At 47.8% G+C, this 20,180-nt stretch overlaps 1 protein-coding gene and 1 long non-coding RNA gene across 3 annotated transcripts in view; one reads left to right on the top strand and one right to left on the bottom strand.

Annotated features, from left to right (window-relative positions):
- Positions 1-20,180, bottom strand: part of LOC310698904 — a 400,562-nt gene that overhangs the window by 286,500 nt on the left and 93,882 nt on the right. The gene's annotated exons all lie outside the window — the stretch shown is intronic.
- The window catches only part of DOCK11 (dedicator of cytokinesis 11), a 162,846-nt gene that overhangs the window by 106,044 nt on the left and 36,622 nt on the right, over positions 1-20,180 (top strand). For both annotated transcript variants that reach the window (XM_083486178.1, XM_083486177.1), the window contains 12 exons: positions 2,315-2,493; positions 5,934-6,050; positions 7,257-7,332; positions 7,725-7,837; positions 9,209-9,320; positions 10,649-10,715; positions 13,657-13,704; positions 14,455-14,597; positions 15,457-15,572; positions 17,070-17,207; positions 17,972-18,154; positions 19,194-19,307. In XM_083486178.1, the coding sequence (XP_083342304.1) occupies positions 2,315-2,493; positions 5,934-6,050; positions 7,257-7,332; positions 7,725-7,837; positions 9,209-9,320; positions 10,649-10,715; positions 13,657-13,704; positions 14,455-14,597; positions 15,457-15,572; positions 17,070-17,207; positions 17,972-18,154; positions 19,194-19,307 (1,406 nt within the window). The remainder of the gene's footprint in view (positions 1-2,314; positions 2,494-5,933; positions 6,051-7,256; positions 7,333-7,724; positions 7,838-9,208; positions 9,321-10,648; positions 10,716-13,656; positions 13,705-14,454; positions 14,598-15,456; positions 15,573-17,069; positions 17,208-17,971; positions 18,155-19,193; positions 19,308-20,180) is intronic.

The following is a 20,180-nucleotide window of genomic DNA, read 5'->3' as shown; positions in this document are numbered from 1 at the left end:
CTGGACTCTCTTATGAACCCTCTCTTCAGGTTCTTGTCAATGAACTCCCTTAACTCCTGCATCTCTCTGTCTGACATGGCGTACAGCTTGCCTACAGGGAGCTGCACCCCAGGGAGTAAATTGATTGGGCAGTCAAAGGGTCTATGCGGGGGTAGTTTGTCTGCTTCCCTCTCGCTGAAGACGTTGCTCAGATCGGCGTATTGTCGGGGCACCTTCCCCTTCTCCGTTACTTGCGTCCCTGCTAGAGTGGCATTGGCTCCTCCTTGCGCCTTTCCCTCCTTGCAGTGTTCAAGACAATGTGCCGACCCAAAGGAGACCACTCTCTGATGCCAGCCCACTAGCGGATCGTGTAATGCTAGCCAGCTCATCCCCAAAATAATGGGAGCCCCTCCCAAGGTAGCCACATTAAACGCTATCAGCTCAGTGTGTCTTGCTACCCTCATTATCATTGGGACGGTCTGTTGGCTGACTTCTCCTCCCAGCAGCTCCCTCCCATCGATCGTGGTCACCTGCAAGGGGTTACTCAAAGGGATAGTCTGTATCTGGTGTTCAGCAGCGAACTCCTTCCTCATAAAATTACAGGAGCTGCCTGAGTCCAATAGCGCCTTTATCTTTAGTGGGTGTCCGTTTGGCAGCTCTAGCAACACCTCTATCACTAGGGCGGGTCTGGGAGGTTCAGGCGTGGGCACATTCATTGCTCTTTGGCCTGGCTGCTGTGCCCCGTCAGTGGCAGCCAGGCATTGGCTTTTACTTGCTCAGGGACCTTTTTCTCTTCCTCCCCAACAGCTCCCACCATTCCTTGCCATTCCTTTCTTTGGGGGCAAACTCTGGCAAAGTGGCCTGGCTGTTGGCAGAGATAGCATTTCTTGGCGCCCTTTCCCTCCTTCTTCCACTCTTCACTGGGCTTTGAAACTGCGCGCGCGCGCTGTTCCAATTTCCATCGGCTCTCCTGGCGGGAACGGTGGCTCTGGCATCTCTGGAATGCGAACCTCCCTCCAACGTTCCCCCTTCCCTTCCCGCCTCTCCAAGGCTCTCGCCTCTTGGCGCGCTCCTATGGTCAGCTGGTCCATAGACTCCGCCCTGGGCGCCCGGGAAAGTTCATCTTTCACCGCCGAAGAAAGCCCTTCTTCAAAGAGCATTTGAATGGGTTCCGCCGATAGGTCCCACCCCAATTTGTGGATTAACATGGTAAACTCAGTCCAGTACTCACGAACAGATCGGCTCCCCTGTTTACACGTCATTAACTGTCTGCGTACTACTCCCCGCTCAATATCGCTGGAAAACATCATGTCCATGGCACGAAAAAACTTCATCGTGTCCTTTAGGATGGCATTGTTTGTTGCCATCAGGGGCCTCACCCAGTCTTTCGCCCCCTTTTCGAGGTGCCCAATCACGAAAGCCACCCGCGATTCCTCGTCGGGAAAGTCCTCAAACTGCAGATTAAGTGCATATTGCATCTCTGTCCTAAAGGCATGATAGTCCTTGGGCTCCCCCCCCCCAAACTTCTGCACCAATCCGGGCACCTTTCTGGCGAGCGGGGTGGTTTTCCCCTTCTCCGCATCTTGAGCCCTCCTCTCCTCGAGCCTCGCCGTCTGCAGCGCTAGCTGGACCTCCAACACCCGGTACCTTTCTTCCAGGCTTGGACCCGCTCCAGCTCCTGCTTCTCCGGTTCCGGCTGGGTTGCTCATGATGCCTTTTCCTGCACAAGCTGCTTACAGTGACTTTCAGAATGCTGTGATGGGATGATGAGCTGCTTGTGCGTAAAATCCAAGTCCCTCAGAGTTTGCTCAAGTCTGCAAACCTCTGTCTGTAACGGAGCCCCTTAAGCATGGCTCCGTCAGTCGCTGGCAGATTCCGAAAGTGGTTGCTTTCGAAATCTTTTCCAACATAAAAGCTCCTTAACGGAAACACGTCTTCTGGACTCTCTGCGTGACAGTTTCCGGCAAGGGGTGGGTGTCCCTACAGGAGGTCCTGAAACCTCCCCACTACCCTCGCTGGAAGTGTCTCTGAGCCATCCCTCCTGCTCACTTTCCCTCGGATCACCTCATCTCCCCCTGCTGGTTCCCTCTTCCTCTGCTGAGTCTCTCCCAACCTTTGTGAGCCCTTCCACCTCCCGTCCTTCTGATGGCAGTTCCCTGACACTAGCCAACAGCAGCCAGAGGCCCTCCTGCTCGCCTTATTCCCCTGTGTGACCCACATGGCAGCTCAGCCCGTTGCCTTGAGAGGCTGCATTGCCATCGCTGCCCCCCAAGCCCTTAACGCACTGCAGTCACAGAAAGTGAAACATGGCCCTTGTTTTTCATTTCCACGGCAGATGCAAACCTTGAATACAACTTGTCTGATGAATATTGCCGCCACCACTACTTAGTGGGCTTGCTCCTGAGAGAGACGTCTATGGCTCTGCATGACAACTACGACATCAGATCCATGGCCATCAGCATCTTGAAGAGCCTTCTGATAAAACATGCTTTTGACAACAGATACCAGCATAAGGTATAGTGATATTGAGTGATGGTGTATTCCAGTGGTGGGAAAACTCAGGCCCTCAAGGCTTCTCTCTCCAGCCCTCAAAACTCTCTCCAGGCTACACTCCTCACTGGTGCTGCTTCTCATGCTCCTTGAGTGGTTTTGCCAGGCTGGGAAGTGTCCATGGGCTACGATTATGTCTCTTGCTTGCCTGAATGAAGGGGTGTGTGAGCGTGTGTGTTTAGAAACTAGCCACTGGCACAAAGGAAACATTTGCCTCTGTGGCTGTGCCCACTTTGGCTTTTGGTTTCTGCCCACTCCTAGCATGTGGCCCTTGGAAGGTTTCCAGGAAGGGAATGTGATCCTAGGGCCAAAAAAGGATCCCCATGCCTGGTGAAGCCAGCTCTATTTTGTCCGCTGCAGAAGCTGCCTCTGAACCCATTTTAGTGCATAACCAGGTTCTTGGTCACATTTGTGAGAAGGGAAGAGGAAAGGAGGAGTTTTCTTGGAAGGCAGAGACCTGGCTTGGCTTCCACTATCAGGCATCATATCCACTTTCCCTGCCTCTAGGTCAGGGGTCAGCAAGGTTTACCTTGCCTGGGCCAGTTCATTGCAGCAGAGATCCCTCTGTGGGCCAGATCACGCACATGCGTGATTTCTGACATCTGCATCCATACAGATGTGATTTCTGACGCCGCGGAAGTGAGTCCCTGCACCGCACTTCGCCAGTTTAGCACAGTGCACGGGGACTTGCTGAGTGGGCAACTCGGTTCAGGGGCAGCTCATGGGCCGGTTAAATGACCCCCGACCAACGGGCCTTAGGTTGCCGACCCCTGCTCTAGGTGTCCCAGGTTCCATCGCTGGGGAAAAACAAGGTCTGATGGAGGCCGCCTGTCACCAGAGCATAACTCCTGTACTCAAAAGTTACCACTAGCTACCAGGCCAGGCTTAAGGTTCTTTTATTAATTTACAAGGCCTTGACAGTCTGGGTCCAGGATGCTTCCAGGACTGCTTGATTCATAATATCCCTGCCTGAGGCTTTTGGGGGAGTCACTGTTGATGGTCCCCCATGGCTCAGATGCCCAGTTGAGCAGTCAGTCCCTGGTGAAAATGGACTTGGGGTCAGCACTGAATTAAAGTTTGTCCCCAACTGCAACCCTGACTGAAAATCAGCTCTACTCAGAAATTCCCAGGCAGTTTTGGGGTAGCACAACCAGTGTGCTTGGGCTGGGTGCCCCCCCAGGGGTGTAAGAGACTGGTGGGCACTGAATTTTAGCATCACACAGAGTGCCACTGAAATTTGAGAGCCCAAAGTCAACCCCTGCTTATTTCTTTACAAAGTGGGGCATGTGGTCAGCCCTGAATTTAAATTCAGCACCAAGTGGGGTCCTACTTTTGGCAGGCATTTTCAGTTCAACCACAACTGCAAAATAAAAAAAAATCCTTCCTTTGCAGTCCCAGCTTAAATTCAGGCCAGGTCTGCAAAGGAAAAACAGATTTATCTTTTGAAGTTTGAATCACCTGATGTTATGCAGGATGAGGTGATCAGAGCCACCCCCTGCCCGCTTGATGGTGATGAGCCAGGAGAAGCCCCTTTACAATCCTTGTGGAATTGACTAGAGTTGTCAAGCGTGCTCACATTGCCCACTTGATTGCACTCCCAGATATGAACTTCTTATTGTTTCATAAGGCTCTTGGGCTTATGTTTTCTCTCTAGACAGGACCCAGCAGCTTTCATTGCAAGTGCTGACAGTATCACTTTCAGCTTTTCCAGTCCTCACCAGCTGGGACTTCACCCACTGGTAGCCCATGTTTCTGGCAAATGTGGGACCAGGCATAGGACTGGCTTCCCACACTGAGTCCCAGGAAGGCATGGTGGTGGTAGGAAATTTCCAGGGAATGGGAGAATCCTTGGGGTGGGGAATCACACTTCCCATGCTAGCAATGTGTTAGGGTTGAAAATCTTTCAGGCGCTGCTGTCTGTTCTGTAGAGAAAGCCGACCATGGCAAACTACCCAAGATGGTCTTTGCAAGAAGATTTGCAGCCTTGAGTATCTGGGGAGCTTAACCCCTTCCTACTCTGGAGTCCAGGGGTATCTAGAGCTGCTTCTTGACCACTTGCAGCACGTTTATCTTCTCCCCGGTTCCAGCTTCAGAAGTAATTGCTACCAGCACTGTCCATCATCAAACCCTCAGTCGCTGCTGTCATGATCTCCCTTGAGGGCTGTCTGGCTTCCTCCAGTTCTGCACGTACCATATTCAGTGTCCTGCATAGAAATTGGACTCGTGGGAAACCTTTTTCTGGTTTCTTTTTAGAAGTTGGGCTCATGGGAACCTGCTTTTATTTTCCTTCAAGAAAAAAGCTTATTCCCAGGTCTTGCAGTTGCAGAGTTAGTATTGGAAAATGCAAACACCCCCAAAGCGGTTTTTTCTTTCTCTTTCTTTCTTTCTTTCTTTACATAATTTTTGTATTGAGTTTCCACTTAAGAACACAGTTTCCCTAATAAAAGGCAATTCAGTGTTCTCACTAATATATTCATCTTTATACACAATTTCCCCTAATTTATGCATTTTTGTAAACACTGCTTGTTTGGAGAACCAAATTGAGAAATTCAAATAAGTGCAAATTCTGAAGGACAGCCATACTTCAATTTGCATATTGTTTTGAGAAGTGCAGCTTTAGTAGATCTGCCTTTGGATGTGAGCTGAATTGGACGTCTCCCGCATTTCAATTCCCCACCCTACCTTGCTGATACATTTTTTTAAACCTGCATGTCATATGACAAGACCCATTGAAACACCAGGCAAAAACAGTCCTGTATAAGCAGCCCTTTGGCTCTCAACTATCTGTGGCCTTTTAGAAGTGTGTGTGATGTTTATGATGTATTTCTTCCTCCCCCACCCCTTGGTTTTAATGTCTCTGTGGGGGGAGGGGTGTTTTCTGCCTGGTTGTAAGTCGCTTTGGGTTTCGCTGGGCAAGATCATAGAATCAAAGGAATGTGGACCTGGAAAGTACCCCCAAGGGCCATCTAGTCCAACCCCCTTGCAATGCAAGAATCACAGCTAATGATGGTGAAGGGATAAAATAAATAAATGAATACAACTACAGGTGGAGACACTTCTCCCCAAACCTCCACTCCCACCAGCCGGGTAGCTTAGTCAGTAGAGCATGAGACTCTTAATCTCAGGGTCCTGGATCCATGCCCCATATTGGACAAAAATATTATTCCATTTGCAAGGATTGGATTAGATGACCCTTGCAGTCCCTTCCAGCTCTCTTATTCTATGATTCTGTGGTCCCACTCCTGTATCTTTAACAGCAACAATGGCATGCAGAAGTTAAACAGGTGAAGCTGCTCATGACTTGGCTCCATCAATAAAGTGACTAACAAATGTTATAAATAAATAAAACAAGGAAATATAAGTCACAGCTAGCTTGGCCCTTAGTTATCGTTTCTCTCTTGCAGAACCAGCAGGCCAAAATAGCTCTGCTGTACTTGCCCTTGGCTGGACTTCTTCTGGAGAACATCCAGCGGCTGGCCGGCCGGGACACCCTGTACTCTGGCAGCACCATGTCAAATTCTGTGAGTAATTTTGTAGTAAAAATGACTTGCATTTCCCTCAAGCTAATGGAGAATGTCTGTTTTTAGCTCTGTTTACAAACAGTACAGTTGCTTTGTAAGGGTGCATGAGAAGGCCAGTGGTGAACATGCTTTCCTGCAAGAACCTCCTTGAATGACCTTCCCCTCTAGAGGTTGCACATCCATGGTGGGAGTGCTCATGGGTCTGACAGGGCTGCAGCCACCCTTCATGCTCCTGCTGAGTGCAAAGTTCTGCAAGTTATTTCTAAGTGCATCTGGGGGTCTCTTTGAGACCAGGAACCCTTCTTTACAGAAGGGCTAGGGTTCAGTGGCTTTGCCTGCAGAAGGTCCCAGGCTGGCATTTCCCAAGCAGGGCTGGTGTTTGTCCCCTGCCTGAAACCCAGGAGAGCCACTGCCAGTCAGCGTAGACCAATGGTCTGACTCAGTGCTAGGCTGTGTTATCAGGGTTCCCACTGGCAAAGAGGTTTCTAGAAACCCTGTTCAGACCTTTCCTATTCAACATGGAAGGTCAGAGGGTGGAGCGGTTGTAGCCGACGTTCCTGGGGATAGTGGAGGAGTTGCAGTTGCATGTGACTCTGGCCCCTGTACTCATGTGGCCCTTCTGTCTTCAGGTACAACTTCTGAACAGGGCTTGAGAGCCAAGCAAATGTCATCCAGAGCAGCATGAGCAAGAAACTGGGCTCAGAGTGGAGCTATTACACTAACAGCAGCTGTGTTATTCAGAATTGCCTGGGGCTATGCACTCCAGCTCTGCCAATTTACAAGAGAAATAGAAGCAGCCCAAAAAGCTCTTGGGTTAAAAGTTGTTGTTGTTGTTGTTGTCGTTGTCAAAACAACATAGGAAGAGTTCACTTTATCATCTTCCAGCACTGTGGGAAGTGTGCACATTAATTGGAAGAGAGGCAGAACATCAGAAGAGCTTTGCTGGCCATCTGGCCCATCATGCTGCAGTGACCTAGTTCCCTTTGGGAAGGTTAAAGGCAGAGGCAAAAGCCTTCTTCTGCTCTTATCACTCAGCGATCCAGTCAGTCTGTGGGGTTTCCATTTCTCTGTCATGACTAATAACCCAAGATCAATGGGGGTGGTGGGTTTTCTTTTGACTCTCTTCATGCTTTGGACTTGAACATGAGCCAACATCTCCTCCTCCTCCTTCTCCAAAACCTTTCCATCTTTTCATTTCCCCACCAGGCATCCAGAGATGAGTTTATGTGCAATTTCACATTGCCTTCCAACAGGTCAAGCCTAATCTTCGACAAAGATTCACGTAAGCAAGAGAGTACCGGTCTGTGGCAGTCATCCTGGGGATATAGAATTACATTTTTGTCCACCGGAGGAGGCTCCTGAGTTTGGGAAAAGGGACTGGTGTACATTGCTGTAGATACGAGCATTGGCTTCCAGATGTCAAATCCCACTTATGCTGTACATCCAGTGAATGGTCTTGAACAGCTTAAGTACTCAGCCATGCTTGGTCAGTGGCCACAGAATACTGAGTGCTTGCAAGGGGATTGACCATGTGCCCAGAGAATGGGCCACTTCACAGATGTAGAATGTGGACTTTTTCCAACTCAGAAAGAATCTTGTTTCATTTCTGAACTGAGCTGGGACGAGGCACTGCCCTGCAAACTGACTTGCAACCACCTTCTCCTCTCTTTACAGTTTATGGCACGGCTCTCCAGAATGGGCTTGCCCTGAAGAGGGAAGACTCCAAAGGATCCCTCAGCAGTGAAGGGGCAGCTGGCTCTCCGGAGAAATGCAGCACCAGTGAAAATGTAATGCCAATATTCCAGAACTATTTTAAGTAAACACACAGGAGCTCAAGCTGCAGGCTTTTCCCAGCATTGATAGAGCTTCACCTGCTTAATTTCTGCATGCTGTTAAAGGTGCAGGAGGGGGACCAGTAGAAAATGTGAGAGTGGGGGTGCAGGGAGAAGTGTCTCCATCTAGAGCTGGCTCCCATTATTATTATTATTATTATTATTATTATTATTATTATTATTATTATTACTACTACTTCCAACTCTATAATTTTATGATTCATCACCATCTATTTATTAATTAATCACCTTCTAAACCACCATTATCAAGACGATTTACACATGATGATTAGAAACAGATAAAAACACAAAAGCAGCAAGTACATTTAAAACAAGGCTAAAACCCTAACGAGTGGACACTCGTGGCAACAACTCCGTTATCCATCTCGGAAAGCCTGTCAGAACAGAACCACCTTCAGTTGCTCCCATAAAGTGCAGGTAGTGGATGTCTGTTGTATCTCAGGAGGAAGAATGCTATTCTGCAGAACAGGGCCAGCCACACTCCCCCTGCTCCGAGTCACTGAGTTACATCTGTTGTGAACCTTGGTTCCACCTACTGTTCTCTGCTCTGCCCTTCACCCCTCCAGGCCCAATTGGGGACCAGCCACCAAAGCTCTAGAGAATGCAGACAGTGGCTGCTGCTTCTTCTGCTGCAGTGGCTCTTGAGATTTGTAAACAACACTGCTTCCTAGCCTCCAGATGTTGCTCTGGAGCAGAGCTCCATGTTGAGCTGCAATTCTTCTGTTTTCCTTTTGTGCAACGCAGCTGCTGAGTCTGAAGCTTGAAGGGGAAGCATGTCATGAGGGGATGAGAGGGGCTTATCCCTCCTTTCCCCCTCAGCTAGGCATCACCAGAGCAGTGTCGGGGTCAGCCCTTATCAGGACTGGCTGGGGCCTGAATTGAGAGCTGGAGGGAATGTTCTCCATGCCACTTGGTGGAGCTTGAGCCAGAGATGAAAGGCCCCAGGTGGGAGCCTGAGGGGAGCCTAGGCACACCAAAGGGCCCTCTCTGTAGAAGGACAGGCCCCTTGTATTTATACCAGGCCTGGCCAGTCCACTGGCTCCATATTGTCCTCCAAACAATAACAGGGGCCCATGTTGCCATGCTTACCCCCTTCCGTGCCTGAAAAGGGGGTTTGAGCCTTGACTGCACACCACCCCAAGTAGCTCACTAGACTAGGACTCTGCTTCAGCCCTTGAGTCCATTTCAAGCCCTAAAATCTAAACAATGTGACAGATCCGTGTGGCTAGTCTTCTGGGACTTCATTACTAACAACTTTTTTCTTTTCTTTCTTGTTCCAATTTTGGCATGTGATGATTAAAACAGATGCGGAGAAGTTCTACACGCAGCAGCATCTCCCAGTTCGGGCGGCTGGACCAGTACGAGATCCGGAGCCTCCTGATCTGCTACCTTTACATCATTAAAATGGTTTCTGAAGGTCAGTTGCTCTGCTGTGTCCAAGAAGGGTATCTTGGCCTTTCCCAGTGTCACTGCAACATGGGTGGGCCACTTAGTGATTTTTCTGCCTATTGCAGCAAATGTAATATGTTGTGCTGGGTGGTTTTTAATTGTATTCAATTGCTTCTTTTATTTATTACATTGTATTGTATTGCATTTCAGTTTGAATTCCATAAAATTCAAGCAATGATGTGATAAAACACAGTGAAATTTAAAAAGCACTTAAAATGCAATTTAAAAATCAGTAAGAATATTTAATGCAGAGACACTGCAGACTACGTGAATGAATCTCATTGATCACTGGTAGTCCATGGATCACGGTTTGGAAACCCCTCCTCTAAGCCAACCATGAGTTAACTCAGCGCACCAGCAGCATGGCAGGAAGAAGACCAAAGTGACCATGATCTACTTTCTTGGGATCCATACATTGGCTCATTAGCGGTAGAGTCATTACAGGGCTCTGATATGTGAGTTGGCTGAAAAGTAACATTGAAGGTGACTCCTGGTTGTCGCTAGGCAAAGAACTTCAACTCAGATTGCAGTTTTGGCCAGAAAATTTAATAAAGCTCAAAGCAGTTAAAGTCACAACAAGCTAAGCAGGCTAAGATGCTCCTCCAACAGTTGACCTCCCCCCAGAATTCCTGTCGTAAAGGAGCAGGGCAAGCACAGCATTGGTGTAGCAAGCAAGTGAGAAGCGCCTTTGCACTAGCCAAGCAGATCAGATCGCCTTCTAGTGTGTTGGGCCTGGGACATCTCTCTGCACTGGTGTCTCCACATCCTGGACAGCGGGGAGGGAAACAGCACCTGCTCAAAGTCTGTCTTGTCTTCTGACTTGCCCTCTGCAGATGGAGACTCACTGAGAGCACCCAGCAGGGGAGGGAGTTATAGAGGCAAGAAAGGAACATGAGGCAACATTGGACCAGGCTTCTCTTCAGACACCTCGCTGGGTCTCTCTCCGGGGTCCAAGTCAATGCTTGTGGCATCCTTTCAAGGAAGCTCAGAGGAAGCTCAGAGGTCCAACGGACCAGACACATTCTGTCCCCACCCTGCTCGTTCCCTCCCCCAGATCATTCGGCTTGAGCTCCTCCCATGCCTCGTCCTAATCCAACTAGCCTCCCTAAGATGTCCCCATGGGGCTCATGAGTATTTCCATGTTTGAAGGCCTTACTCCTCTGGCTCATGCAGGGGTGGTCACACCCCTCCACCACTCATGATAATGTCCATTTCATGGAGGGCTCCCAGTAATTGGTACTCTGGGCTTGAGGGAGGGCACCAGACGCCTTGAGCTCTGTTTCCTTTCTATTTCAGATACCTTGTTATCTTACTGGAACAAAATATCCCCCCAGGAACTGATGAACGTCCTCGTTCTTCTTGAGTAAGTTTTTATTTATTCATTGTTTGAGAGTCTTCATCTTAAAAAGGGAAAGGAAAAGTCGTTGGGTGCGAGAAAGTTGATATTTCCAAGTGGAAGAATTCCACCCAGACTACAAATCTCTGGGGTTCCACTGGGAAATCAATGACTTGTGTCATTCCCAGTCTGGAAATCAGAGGTCTTAAGTTCAACAGTACACATGGGAGGAGGCATCAACCGATAACAGGAATAACGATGGATCAGACTCTAATACCACCTTATTGGGAAAGGGGGAGGGGGAGGGCTGTGGTGGGGCAGCTGCAGGCATATTTAGATGACACAAACTATTGAGATCTGCTCCCATCTGAGCTGAGGCCTGTGCCCAGGACTGAGTTGACCTTGGATAGATGTCCTTTACAGGGCGAGAGGGACTTTGCTCCTGCTTCTCTGTTGCTTTTGATACCATTGGCCATTGTATCCTCCTGGAGAGCTCCATTGAATGAAAGCTGGTGCAATTGTGATACAGTGGTTCAAGCCCTTCCTACAGGACCAAGTCCACAGAGTAGCATTGGGTGAGGACTTTTTGGCCCCATGACGGTTTTGTTGTGGGGTGCCTCAGGGCGCTATTTTATCCTCACTGCTATTTAATATCTACATGAAGCCACTGGGAGAAGCTGTTATAAGTGTTGGGGGCAAGGAGACACTCAGCTCTATTTCTCCATAACGTTTGGATCAGGAGAGGCTGTGCAGGGTCTGGACTGAGTAGTGGGATGGATGAGAGAAAGTAATCTGAGCTTGAATCCTGGCAATACAGTGGTACTGTGGGTGAGTGGTTTCTGTGTCCAGGAAGTTGGTCAGTTGCCTGCCCTGGACAGGATTGCACTCTTCCTGAGGGAAAGCCACACAGATTGGGGGTGTTCCTGGATTCAGTATTGTGCTGGAGACGCTTGTAGCCTCAGTGACCAGAAGCGTGGTAGAGCTTAACCACAGTTTGTTCTGGCACCGGTGGCTCTTCCCTTGCAATTTGTGCAGAATTCTGCAGCAGGGTTGCCAGCAGGACCTGTCAATACATAACACCTCTGCTCAGAGCTCTGCACTGGCTGCTAATTGGCTACCAGGCCAAGTTCAACATGTCACTACTAGTATGTAAAGCCCTTAATGGCTTTGGAGTAGTTTACCAGTGGGGTTGCTTTACCCACACATGTGCCCACTCGACTGCTTCAATCTGCAGAACTGGCACCACTACAGGAGCCACATAATACTAGTTCTGCTCTGGTAAGAAATCAATCTTTCAGAGTGACAGCACCCACTGTTGACATCAGGCAGCTGCCTTCGCCCTACACCTCATGAAACACTTGTTTAAGCAAGGCTGTCCAGACATCTAGTAGTTACACCTGCCTTATTTCTTTTTAGCTACCATTGATTCTAATAATCTTTTCAATATTTTTCATACTTGTTTTTCAACAGCTTTTTATTGATAATTTCAACGTTTTATTTTATACTATTGTAAACCATGTCAAGGTGGTTGTTTTTACAGTCAAGTGGTTTATAAATTTTGTTAAATATTTTTTTCTTTTTCTTTTTTAAAAATAGCAGCACTGTAAAGCAGTTGTGGGAGGCTACCAATTTAGCAGAGGCACAGCAAGGGGGAAGGGAGGAAGGAACTGCTGACAACCTCTCCCTGCTCTTTGCCTGCTCAAAATCCACCTGCCAGCTTCTTCTTTTCTTGCCCTTAGGGGAAGTGATGCAGGGCCTGTGTATTGATTGCAACTTCATTTAGGCAAGCTTCATTCCTGGATGCATTCATGTAAACCTGGTCCTTTTCTGTGGCCTTCAGAGGTCAATGTAAACTGGGCTGCGAAAACGTGCTGCAATCTGGCTCTGTGTGTGTTTAGCTTCTCCTGTTCTTGTGCTGCGTTTCTTTTTTAAAAAAGCAACAACAGTAGTATGGAATTGATATTTTAAATGGTTTAAAACTATATTTCCTTGTTGTGTTTTGCTACGCATTTTTATAAGCAGTGTTGTAAAAATACCTTTCTTAAAAAGCAGGTTGTAAGTATGTTACATACAACAATAAATTAATAGGCAGGTAGAAGGGGGGGCACTAAGCACCCTCCTCTGCTGAGGTTTCAGCTTTCCATCATCTGGGAAACTGCTCAGGTAGCCTCCTGGATATCCTTTAGTGGTGCCTAATGGGTGCAAAAAGAAGGAAAGTCCTAGTTAAGGAAGTGGGAGAAATTCGATTCAGTTCACATTTAAAAGCAAATTTACTTAATTTCTGCTTTCTGAAACAATACATGCAAACAGAAATGCAGCTGTCTTTTGAAATCTGCACTTCTCCAATGTTTGCAATGTAGTTCTCCAGCCAAATAATGTGTATAAAAATGCACCTACTGGGGTAAAATGTGCATAAAACTGCATATATTAAATTGCATGATATTAGGGGAAATTGCATTAAATGCATATGTTAAGAGCGATCAGCACTAAAATGATGGTGAATTTTTATGTGGGCCTTTTTTAAAAAAATCATAAACTCTTGTGAAAATATGGGGAACTGAACTTAAGACTGGGAAAAATGGGTACTGAGAAAACAAAGATTGACAGAATTGTCCATTCCTAATCCTAATAAATGAAAATTAAAAGAGAACGAATGGAGGAAATAGAAGAGTACCCTCATCAACCAGAATAAAGTGCTTTAACCTCTTTACAAAAAAAAGCTCATATATATATATATAATTTGTATAGCTCAGTGGTAGACCCACCTGCTTTGCATGTACAATTTTCCTGTTTCAATTCCCTCCAGACAGGGCTGGGGAAATCCTGGAGTGCTGCTGCCAGTAGGTGATACCAAGGCAAATAGATCAATGATCTGACTCAGAGTGGATGGGGAGCAAGCAGATCATCCTTCCTTTACGTTTGCTTCTTGCACATGACATTTACATGGATTTTTTTCTCCTCTCTTTAGAGTGTGTTTATTTCACTTCAGATATGTGGGGAAAAGAAACATTGCAAGGTATGATTTGAGTGATGATCTGCAGAGTTGGGGAAGTGAACCATTTCTCTCCTTCCTTCATTCCTTCCTTTGTAATGGATAAAGCAAACTGCAAAAGCAACATTAAAATCCTAAAATCCTAGAATTGTCTCAGCAAAAGACTTACCCCATAGAGCAGGATGCAAGATGTGGCATGGTCTCAACAAGCCAAGGTCCTCCTCAGGGAACTGGACTGGGTCCAAAATGTGACCCGGAGGCTGGGTCAAGCAACAGCTCAAGGCCAAAAGCACAGGCAAGGCACAAGCATGGCACGGAGGGGGAACCAGAACCAGATGCAAGGAACAAGGAGCCAATGGCTATTGAGCAACTGGAAGGCCCAAGAGGGAGACCTCATATACTGCAGCCCCTTAGAGCACCCCCTGTGACTAGCCCCAAATGCTAGTCATAAAGGAGCTCCACTGATTGCTTACACAGAAGCTACACATTGACTCTGGGTCCATAAGCAAATGCTGCTCCATTGCATTTCGGCCAGGACCTTTTGGTACTGGCATTCTCAAGGACTGGGTGGTGGTGGCACCACCTGCACCTCTGACAGCTCCAAGGGTTGTCCAGCAGGTCTCTCCCCATGTGCTTGCCTCCCAGGGTTCCTCAGCACTGGTTCAATCACTGCCTGCTACTCAAGGGCATGCCTGGTTTGTCCTCTGGGGACTCTGTGTTTGGCACCAGGTAGGCATGACATGACGCAGCAAAAATCCCTCTCTCCTTTTTCAGGGTCAACGATGCTTGGCTGTCAAAGCACATGGGCACTGACCGGAAATCCCAGACGATGCCAGCCCTCCGCAGCAGAGCTGGGGCCATGCAAACCCGTCTCCAGCACTTGAGCAGCCTGGACAGCTCCTTCACCCTTAACCACAGTAGGTGTTGAGAAGATGCTGAGGGGCAAGCAGTGTGGCCACTAGGTCAGGGGTCTGCAACCTGCGGCTCCGGAGCCGCATGTGGCTCTTTTACATCTTTGCTGCGGCTCCGGGGCGGATACTAGCGAGGGGAGGAGGCGCATTGTGCGCCCCAACACTCCTCACTGTGGCGGACGCTGTACTGGCTGTGACGTCGCATGGGGGCGGTGCGTGCGTTAGTCACGCACCGTCCCAACGTCACCTTCCCGCCCGCTGTCAGATCGCGGCTCCGGAGATATATTTGTTTTAAATGTCGCAATGGTTTTGCGGCTCCCAGTTGTTGTTTTTTCTTCGGAAACGGGTCCAAGTGGCTCTTTTTGTCTTAAAGGTTCCAGACCCCTGTACTAGGTGGACTGCATCATCATTCTGGGAGCTTCTGTGGCTGCTATGTGAATCACAGGAAAGAGGGGCCCCTGAATTTCCACCACATGTTTGGCAGCATCTTAGCTGAGCTACAGTTCCCAAAACCCTTAACAAAGACCCCTGTCTTAGACTATTTGTGTGTTTGAGAAACAACAACAGGGCAAATGCACCCAGGAGACTCCACCTCCAGCCTCTGACTTCCATGTTACAGTTGGGAGCCCAAGTCAGGACCTTGATTCATCTGTGGATGTGCTGGGACTTGAACCCAGTTCCCACATATAGTAGCTTCAAGACATTCTCCTTTCAAACCACCAATAGCCCTTGCTAAAGCTCTCCAGAAAGCCTGGATTTAAACCCTGCCTGCAAATCCATTTCTGCTGTCTTCGACAATGAAAAAAGGCTGGAGAGCAACACCTGTCAATGCCACTTGCAGCATCCTTCTTTTCCTTCTTTGCAGGTGCTGGCACATCAGAGGCAGACATTGTGCACCAGGCTTTGCTGGAGGGCAACACAGCGACAGAGGTTGCTCTCACTGTCCTGGACACCATTTCATTCTTCTCCCATTGCTTCAAGGTAAGCGTTGGGCTCTGTGCAAAGAGTTCCCTTTGCTGGCCACCCCTACTCTTGCTGCTGGGCAGGCTTCTGGTGTTGTTTTAGGAAGAGCCTGTCTCTTGGATGAGGCCAAAGAGGGGCACATCTTGCCATCACTCTGTTAGCACAGGGATGTCTTGTCTTCCATCCTCCTGTGTTACTATCATTTAGCATGATGCACAGGGACCATGCTGTCAGAAAGACTTCCTGCCCTCACTGAGGCTTCCTGTGGTGATAGAACGGTGTCTGGTTGCCTTCTGTAGCAGAGAAAGTGGGCTTGCCAGCCAACGGTGCCCTGTGCAACTGCAGCATCCCCTCCCACCCGGGGTGTTTAATATTTCCCTTTGTGTTTTGTTCTTAATGTGCTTTTTATTGAGCGGAAGAACAGGCGGTGCTTGTCTGGCATTCCTTTGCAGTTAGCCAAGGAGTCTAATGCCCTTATAAAAATGGATAAAACAAGAGAGGAAGATTTAATTTGTGCACTAGAGATGACTTACTGGAGGGCAAGTGGCAAGGGTCTTGTGCTCCTTGTTCAGGGCAGGTCAGAAGCGCCAAAGGGGCTCTGTCCAGCCCAGCCTCCTGTTCTCACAGTGGCCACAAAGGCCCACAAGCAGGACCTGAGAGGAAGAGCAGGACTCTCCCCTCTTGCAGCTTCCGGCAACTGCTGCTCAGTAAGCACTACTGCCACCAACCACGGAGGCAGAGCATGGCCATCAGGGCTAATAGCTACTGATAGCCTTATCTTCCATGGATTTGTGCAGCCCTCTTTTAAAGCCATTCAAGTTGGTGGCTATCATTACATTTGGTGAGAATGAATTCCATACATGCAAAGAAGGTATTTCTTTCATCTATCCCAAATCTTCCAGCGTTCAGCTTATTTGGATGTCCATGAGTTCTGCGTAATGAGAGGGGGAGAAAAAACCTCTCTCTATCCACTTTCCCCATTTTATGCACCTGGATCATGCCCCCCCACCCACCCACCAGTCTTACTAGCCATTCCTCCAGACAACAAAGCCACTCCTTAATCATTTTGGTTGCCCATTTCCTCAGCCTTCTCTAGTTCTCCAGTATCTTTTTTGAGGTCCAGCGACTTTCTTTCCAAATTGTTACAAGTGGCATCTTCACATCTTTCTTCTGACCTATTAGAAACCCATGGAGTCCACTGCTCTGGGTCCTCTAACCAAACCCTTGCCAGCCTTCTAAAAGTGAGCATTGGTGGCTGGTCTAGTATGCTTATGCTGCTGTTCAGATTTTAAGTTACATTTTTGTGATGTAGCAGTACCACCTTGGTTCCAGAAAATGCTGCCCCCCCAAAAAAAACCAGATTATATTTTCTGTTACCATTTGTGGCCCCTACTCTTGTGTACTCGTTCAGCACTAATTTGGTGCAGGCATTCAGAGGTGCCAATAAGCTGTTTTCTGGAAACATGTGCTTGCTCTGCCAGCCCACCAAAATGAACCCTCACCCATTTTTTCCAGAACCAGCTCTTAAACAACGATGGGCACAACCCACTGATGAAAAAGGTGTTCGATATTCATATTGCCTTCCTCAAAAACGGGCAGTCAGAAGCAGCTCTTAAGCACGTCTTTGCCTCTCTGAGAGCTTTCATCAACAAGGTAGGTGAAGGAGAGTGATTCTTGATTATTGTTATTTATTTTATTTATGGACTGCTTCCCAAGAGATATCCTGAAGCAATTCACTAGATAGATGTGAACTAGCCTCTATTTATCACAGCTGATTCACCAGCTTTGTGGAGGGGTTCCTATTTTACTCCCACATTGAGAAGTTTTGACCTATAAAGCCTTAAACAGCTCAGGACTGAAATACCTCAAGGACCACCTCTCCCCATCTGAACTCCCCAGACCCTGTGATCATCACCTGAGGCCCTTCTTTGTGTGCCTCCTCCACAAGAGGCTCAGAGGGTGGCAACAGGGCATTTTCTGCAAGGACTTCCCATTTCTGGAATGCTCTCCCCAAGGAGGCTTGCCTGGCAACATCCTTGCATATATTTAGGCGCCAGGCAAAAAACCCCGTTTATTTTCCACCAGGCCATTGGCTTTTAGCTGCCTGTGGCTTCCATCAGTGAGTGGGATATTTTAGTCCTGCCCTTTAAAACTATGAACAAGTTTGGGGTATTTCTTTATGATGGTTTTAGTGCTGTTCATTTACTGTTGTTAAGCTGCTCTGAGCTACTTTTGTCTAAAAATAAAAAGTGATTGATCAGTCTAATTCATTAACAATATCTTACAACCACTTCCACCATGATGGGCACATGATCAGCTGAAACATGTCATGCTTTTTAAGAAGGGAACGTTGTTCTTCTTGCTGCCCCCACCTTTGCCCTGCCTTTAACCTCTGCCTGACCTTCCACCCCATCCAGTTCCCCTCGGCCTTCTTCAAGGGGAGAGTCAACATGTGTGCCGCCTTCTGCTACGAGGTCCTCAAGTGCTGCACATCCAAGCTCAGCTCAACCCGTAATGAGGCCTCTGCCCTCCTCTACCTCCTCATGAGAAATAACTTTGAGTTCACTAAGCGGAAAACTTTTCTAAGAACCCACCTCCAGGTTAGTGAAAGGGGAAGTCTTGGCAGGGCGTGGGTGGAGGGGGTGTTGAGGGGGCGAAGGCAGGCGAGCTGAGCTGAATGCAGGATCTGGCACACGGGGCCAGCATTGCATGCAAAGAGCTCAGCTCCCTTCCAGGTTTGTTTACGCAACTTTTATGTTAACTGTTTCGCTCCCACAGAGGCACATGGAGGTTTCATATATATTTCCCCTGTGTGTGGTGAGTTCTTCAAAAAACGAAAAGGCAGGGTATGGAATAGGTTCATGTGAAATATTTTAATGCAGTTCAAACACATGAATCATTCTGCTGTTCTTGTAAATTAAATCTCCAGAGTAAAAAGTTGTGAATGTGCTAGAAGGGTGTTCTGGAAGTGGGCACGTTTATTTATTATTCCATCCCCTCCGAGGAATTCCGAGCAACGTACATCATTTGACAGGCCCCTCCCACCTTTGATGCTCACAGAAACACTGCCAGGAAGGCTGAGAGAGAGTGATGGCACAAGCCCACCCACAACCTTCATGCCTGAGTGGGGATTTGAGGCCAGGTCTTCTCCCCGCTAATCCAGAACTCTAGCCAGTAAATCACACTGGCTCCCAGCTGTACAAGGCACCATTTTTGCAATGTCCCTTGATCAGAAGGAGGCCAATCTAAAATGATGATACTTCCAGAGGTAATAACAAGCAGCCTTCTCCAAGAGTAGATGTGCCTCCTCCCCCCGCATCTGGAGTTATTCATTCCTGAAACAGAAACCCAGTGGAACCATCTGCCCCTACCAGGCACAAATTGGAAGGAGCTTGTCTCAGAGCATCATCCTGTGTAGAGCTGCAGCGGGCACCCTCCCCTATTTGAGCAGCCAGTTTGCTCACAGGAGGTTCTCATTTAAGTGGTCATTTTCTTGCAATGTTCAGTTTAGGGACTACCATCCTGGGGGAAACTTGGTTGTGTGTGTGCAAAATTGGCATTCCTTTGATTTCCAGTTGACTGATGTGGGTTTTCCAGCCTGTATAAGTCTGAAAACAAAGCCTTCTGCTTCTTCAATAGATCATTATTGCGGTAAGCCAGCTGATAGCTGATGTGGCACTTAGCGGAGGGTCGAGGTTCCAAGAATCGCTCTCAATTATCAATAACTTTGCCAACAGTGACCGGCCAGTGAAGGTAAGTTTGATTCAATGAATCAAAAAGAAGAGAGAGGCCAGGCCAATAGGAACATAAAAAGCTATATGCCAAGTCAGACAAGTGGCCTATCAAGTTCCATACCCTGACTGGCAGCCGCTCTCCAGGGTTTCAGGCGGGGGACATTCCCAACCCTACCTTGGAATGCATTGGGGACCTTTGGCATGCAAAGCAGAAGCATATTTATCCTGCTTATGAATGGTTGGAAAGAACCTCAGCTGAAGTCCATGGTGTGAAGGAACAGATTGAGGAGTACATGTCCAGCAAAGGATGGGACAGGGTAGTAATAGGTGAGGGGGTAACAGTGGCACAGGAAACTCAACCCCCTGACTGACAGCTTTACATGCATTTGCCTCTGCAACCAAACATCCTGCGGATACTTTCTCAAGTTCTCCTTTCTCTGGACTTATTTTTAATGGCACTGCAAAATATCACATCTGGATCTCATCTAAAACTGAGCCATTATTATTATTATTATTATTATTATTATTATTATTATTATTATCATTATTATTATTATTATTATTTAAAGTTCTGGCTCAGGGTTGGGGGTATGGACAGAATCATGAAACCTACAACCACACCTCACCTTGTTCATTCCCACACCAATTAATGACATCAGTCATCTTATTTTGTTGGGGAGGGGAGGTGTCCCTAGTTGCTGACAGACATCATTTTCTTCATTGCCACCAACACCACACAAAACTCTAGAGTGGGGGGGGGGAGCACTGCCTTCACTCTGAGTTGGCTTTGTGACAATTCTGTTTAGTCATGAAGCCAAATCAGAGTGAGGGCTAAGGTTTTCAGTCTGGGGTGGTGGGCAAGAATGACACTGATTACCAACCACCACCAGCA

Source organism: Podarcis liolepis, assembly GCF_965112155.1.
Source record: "Podarcis liolepis genome assembly, chromosome: Z".
Taxonomy (NCBI): Eukaryota; Metazoa; Chordata; class Lepidosauria; order Squamata; family Lacertidae; genus Podarcis; species Podarcis liolepis.
The sequence above is the reverse complement of the archived record's forward strand: the minus strand, read 5'-3'. Positions and strand labels throughout refer to the sequence as shown.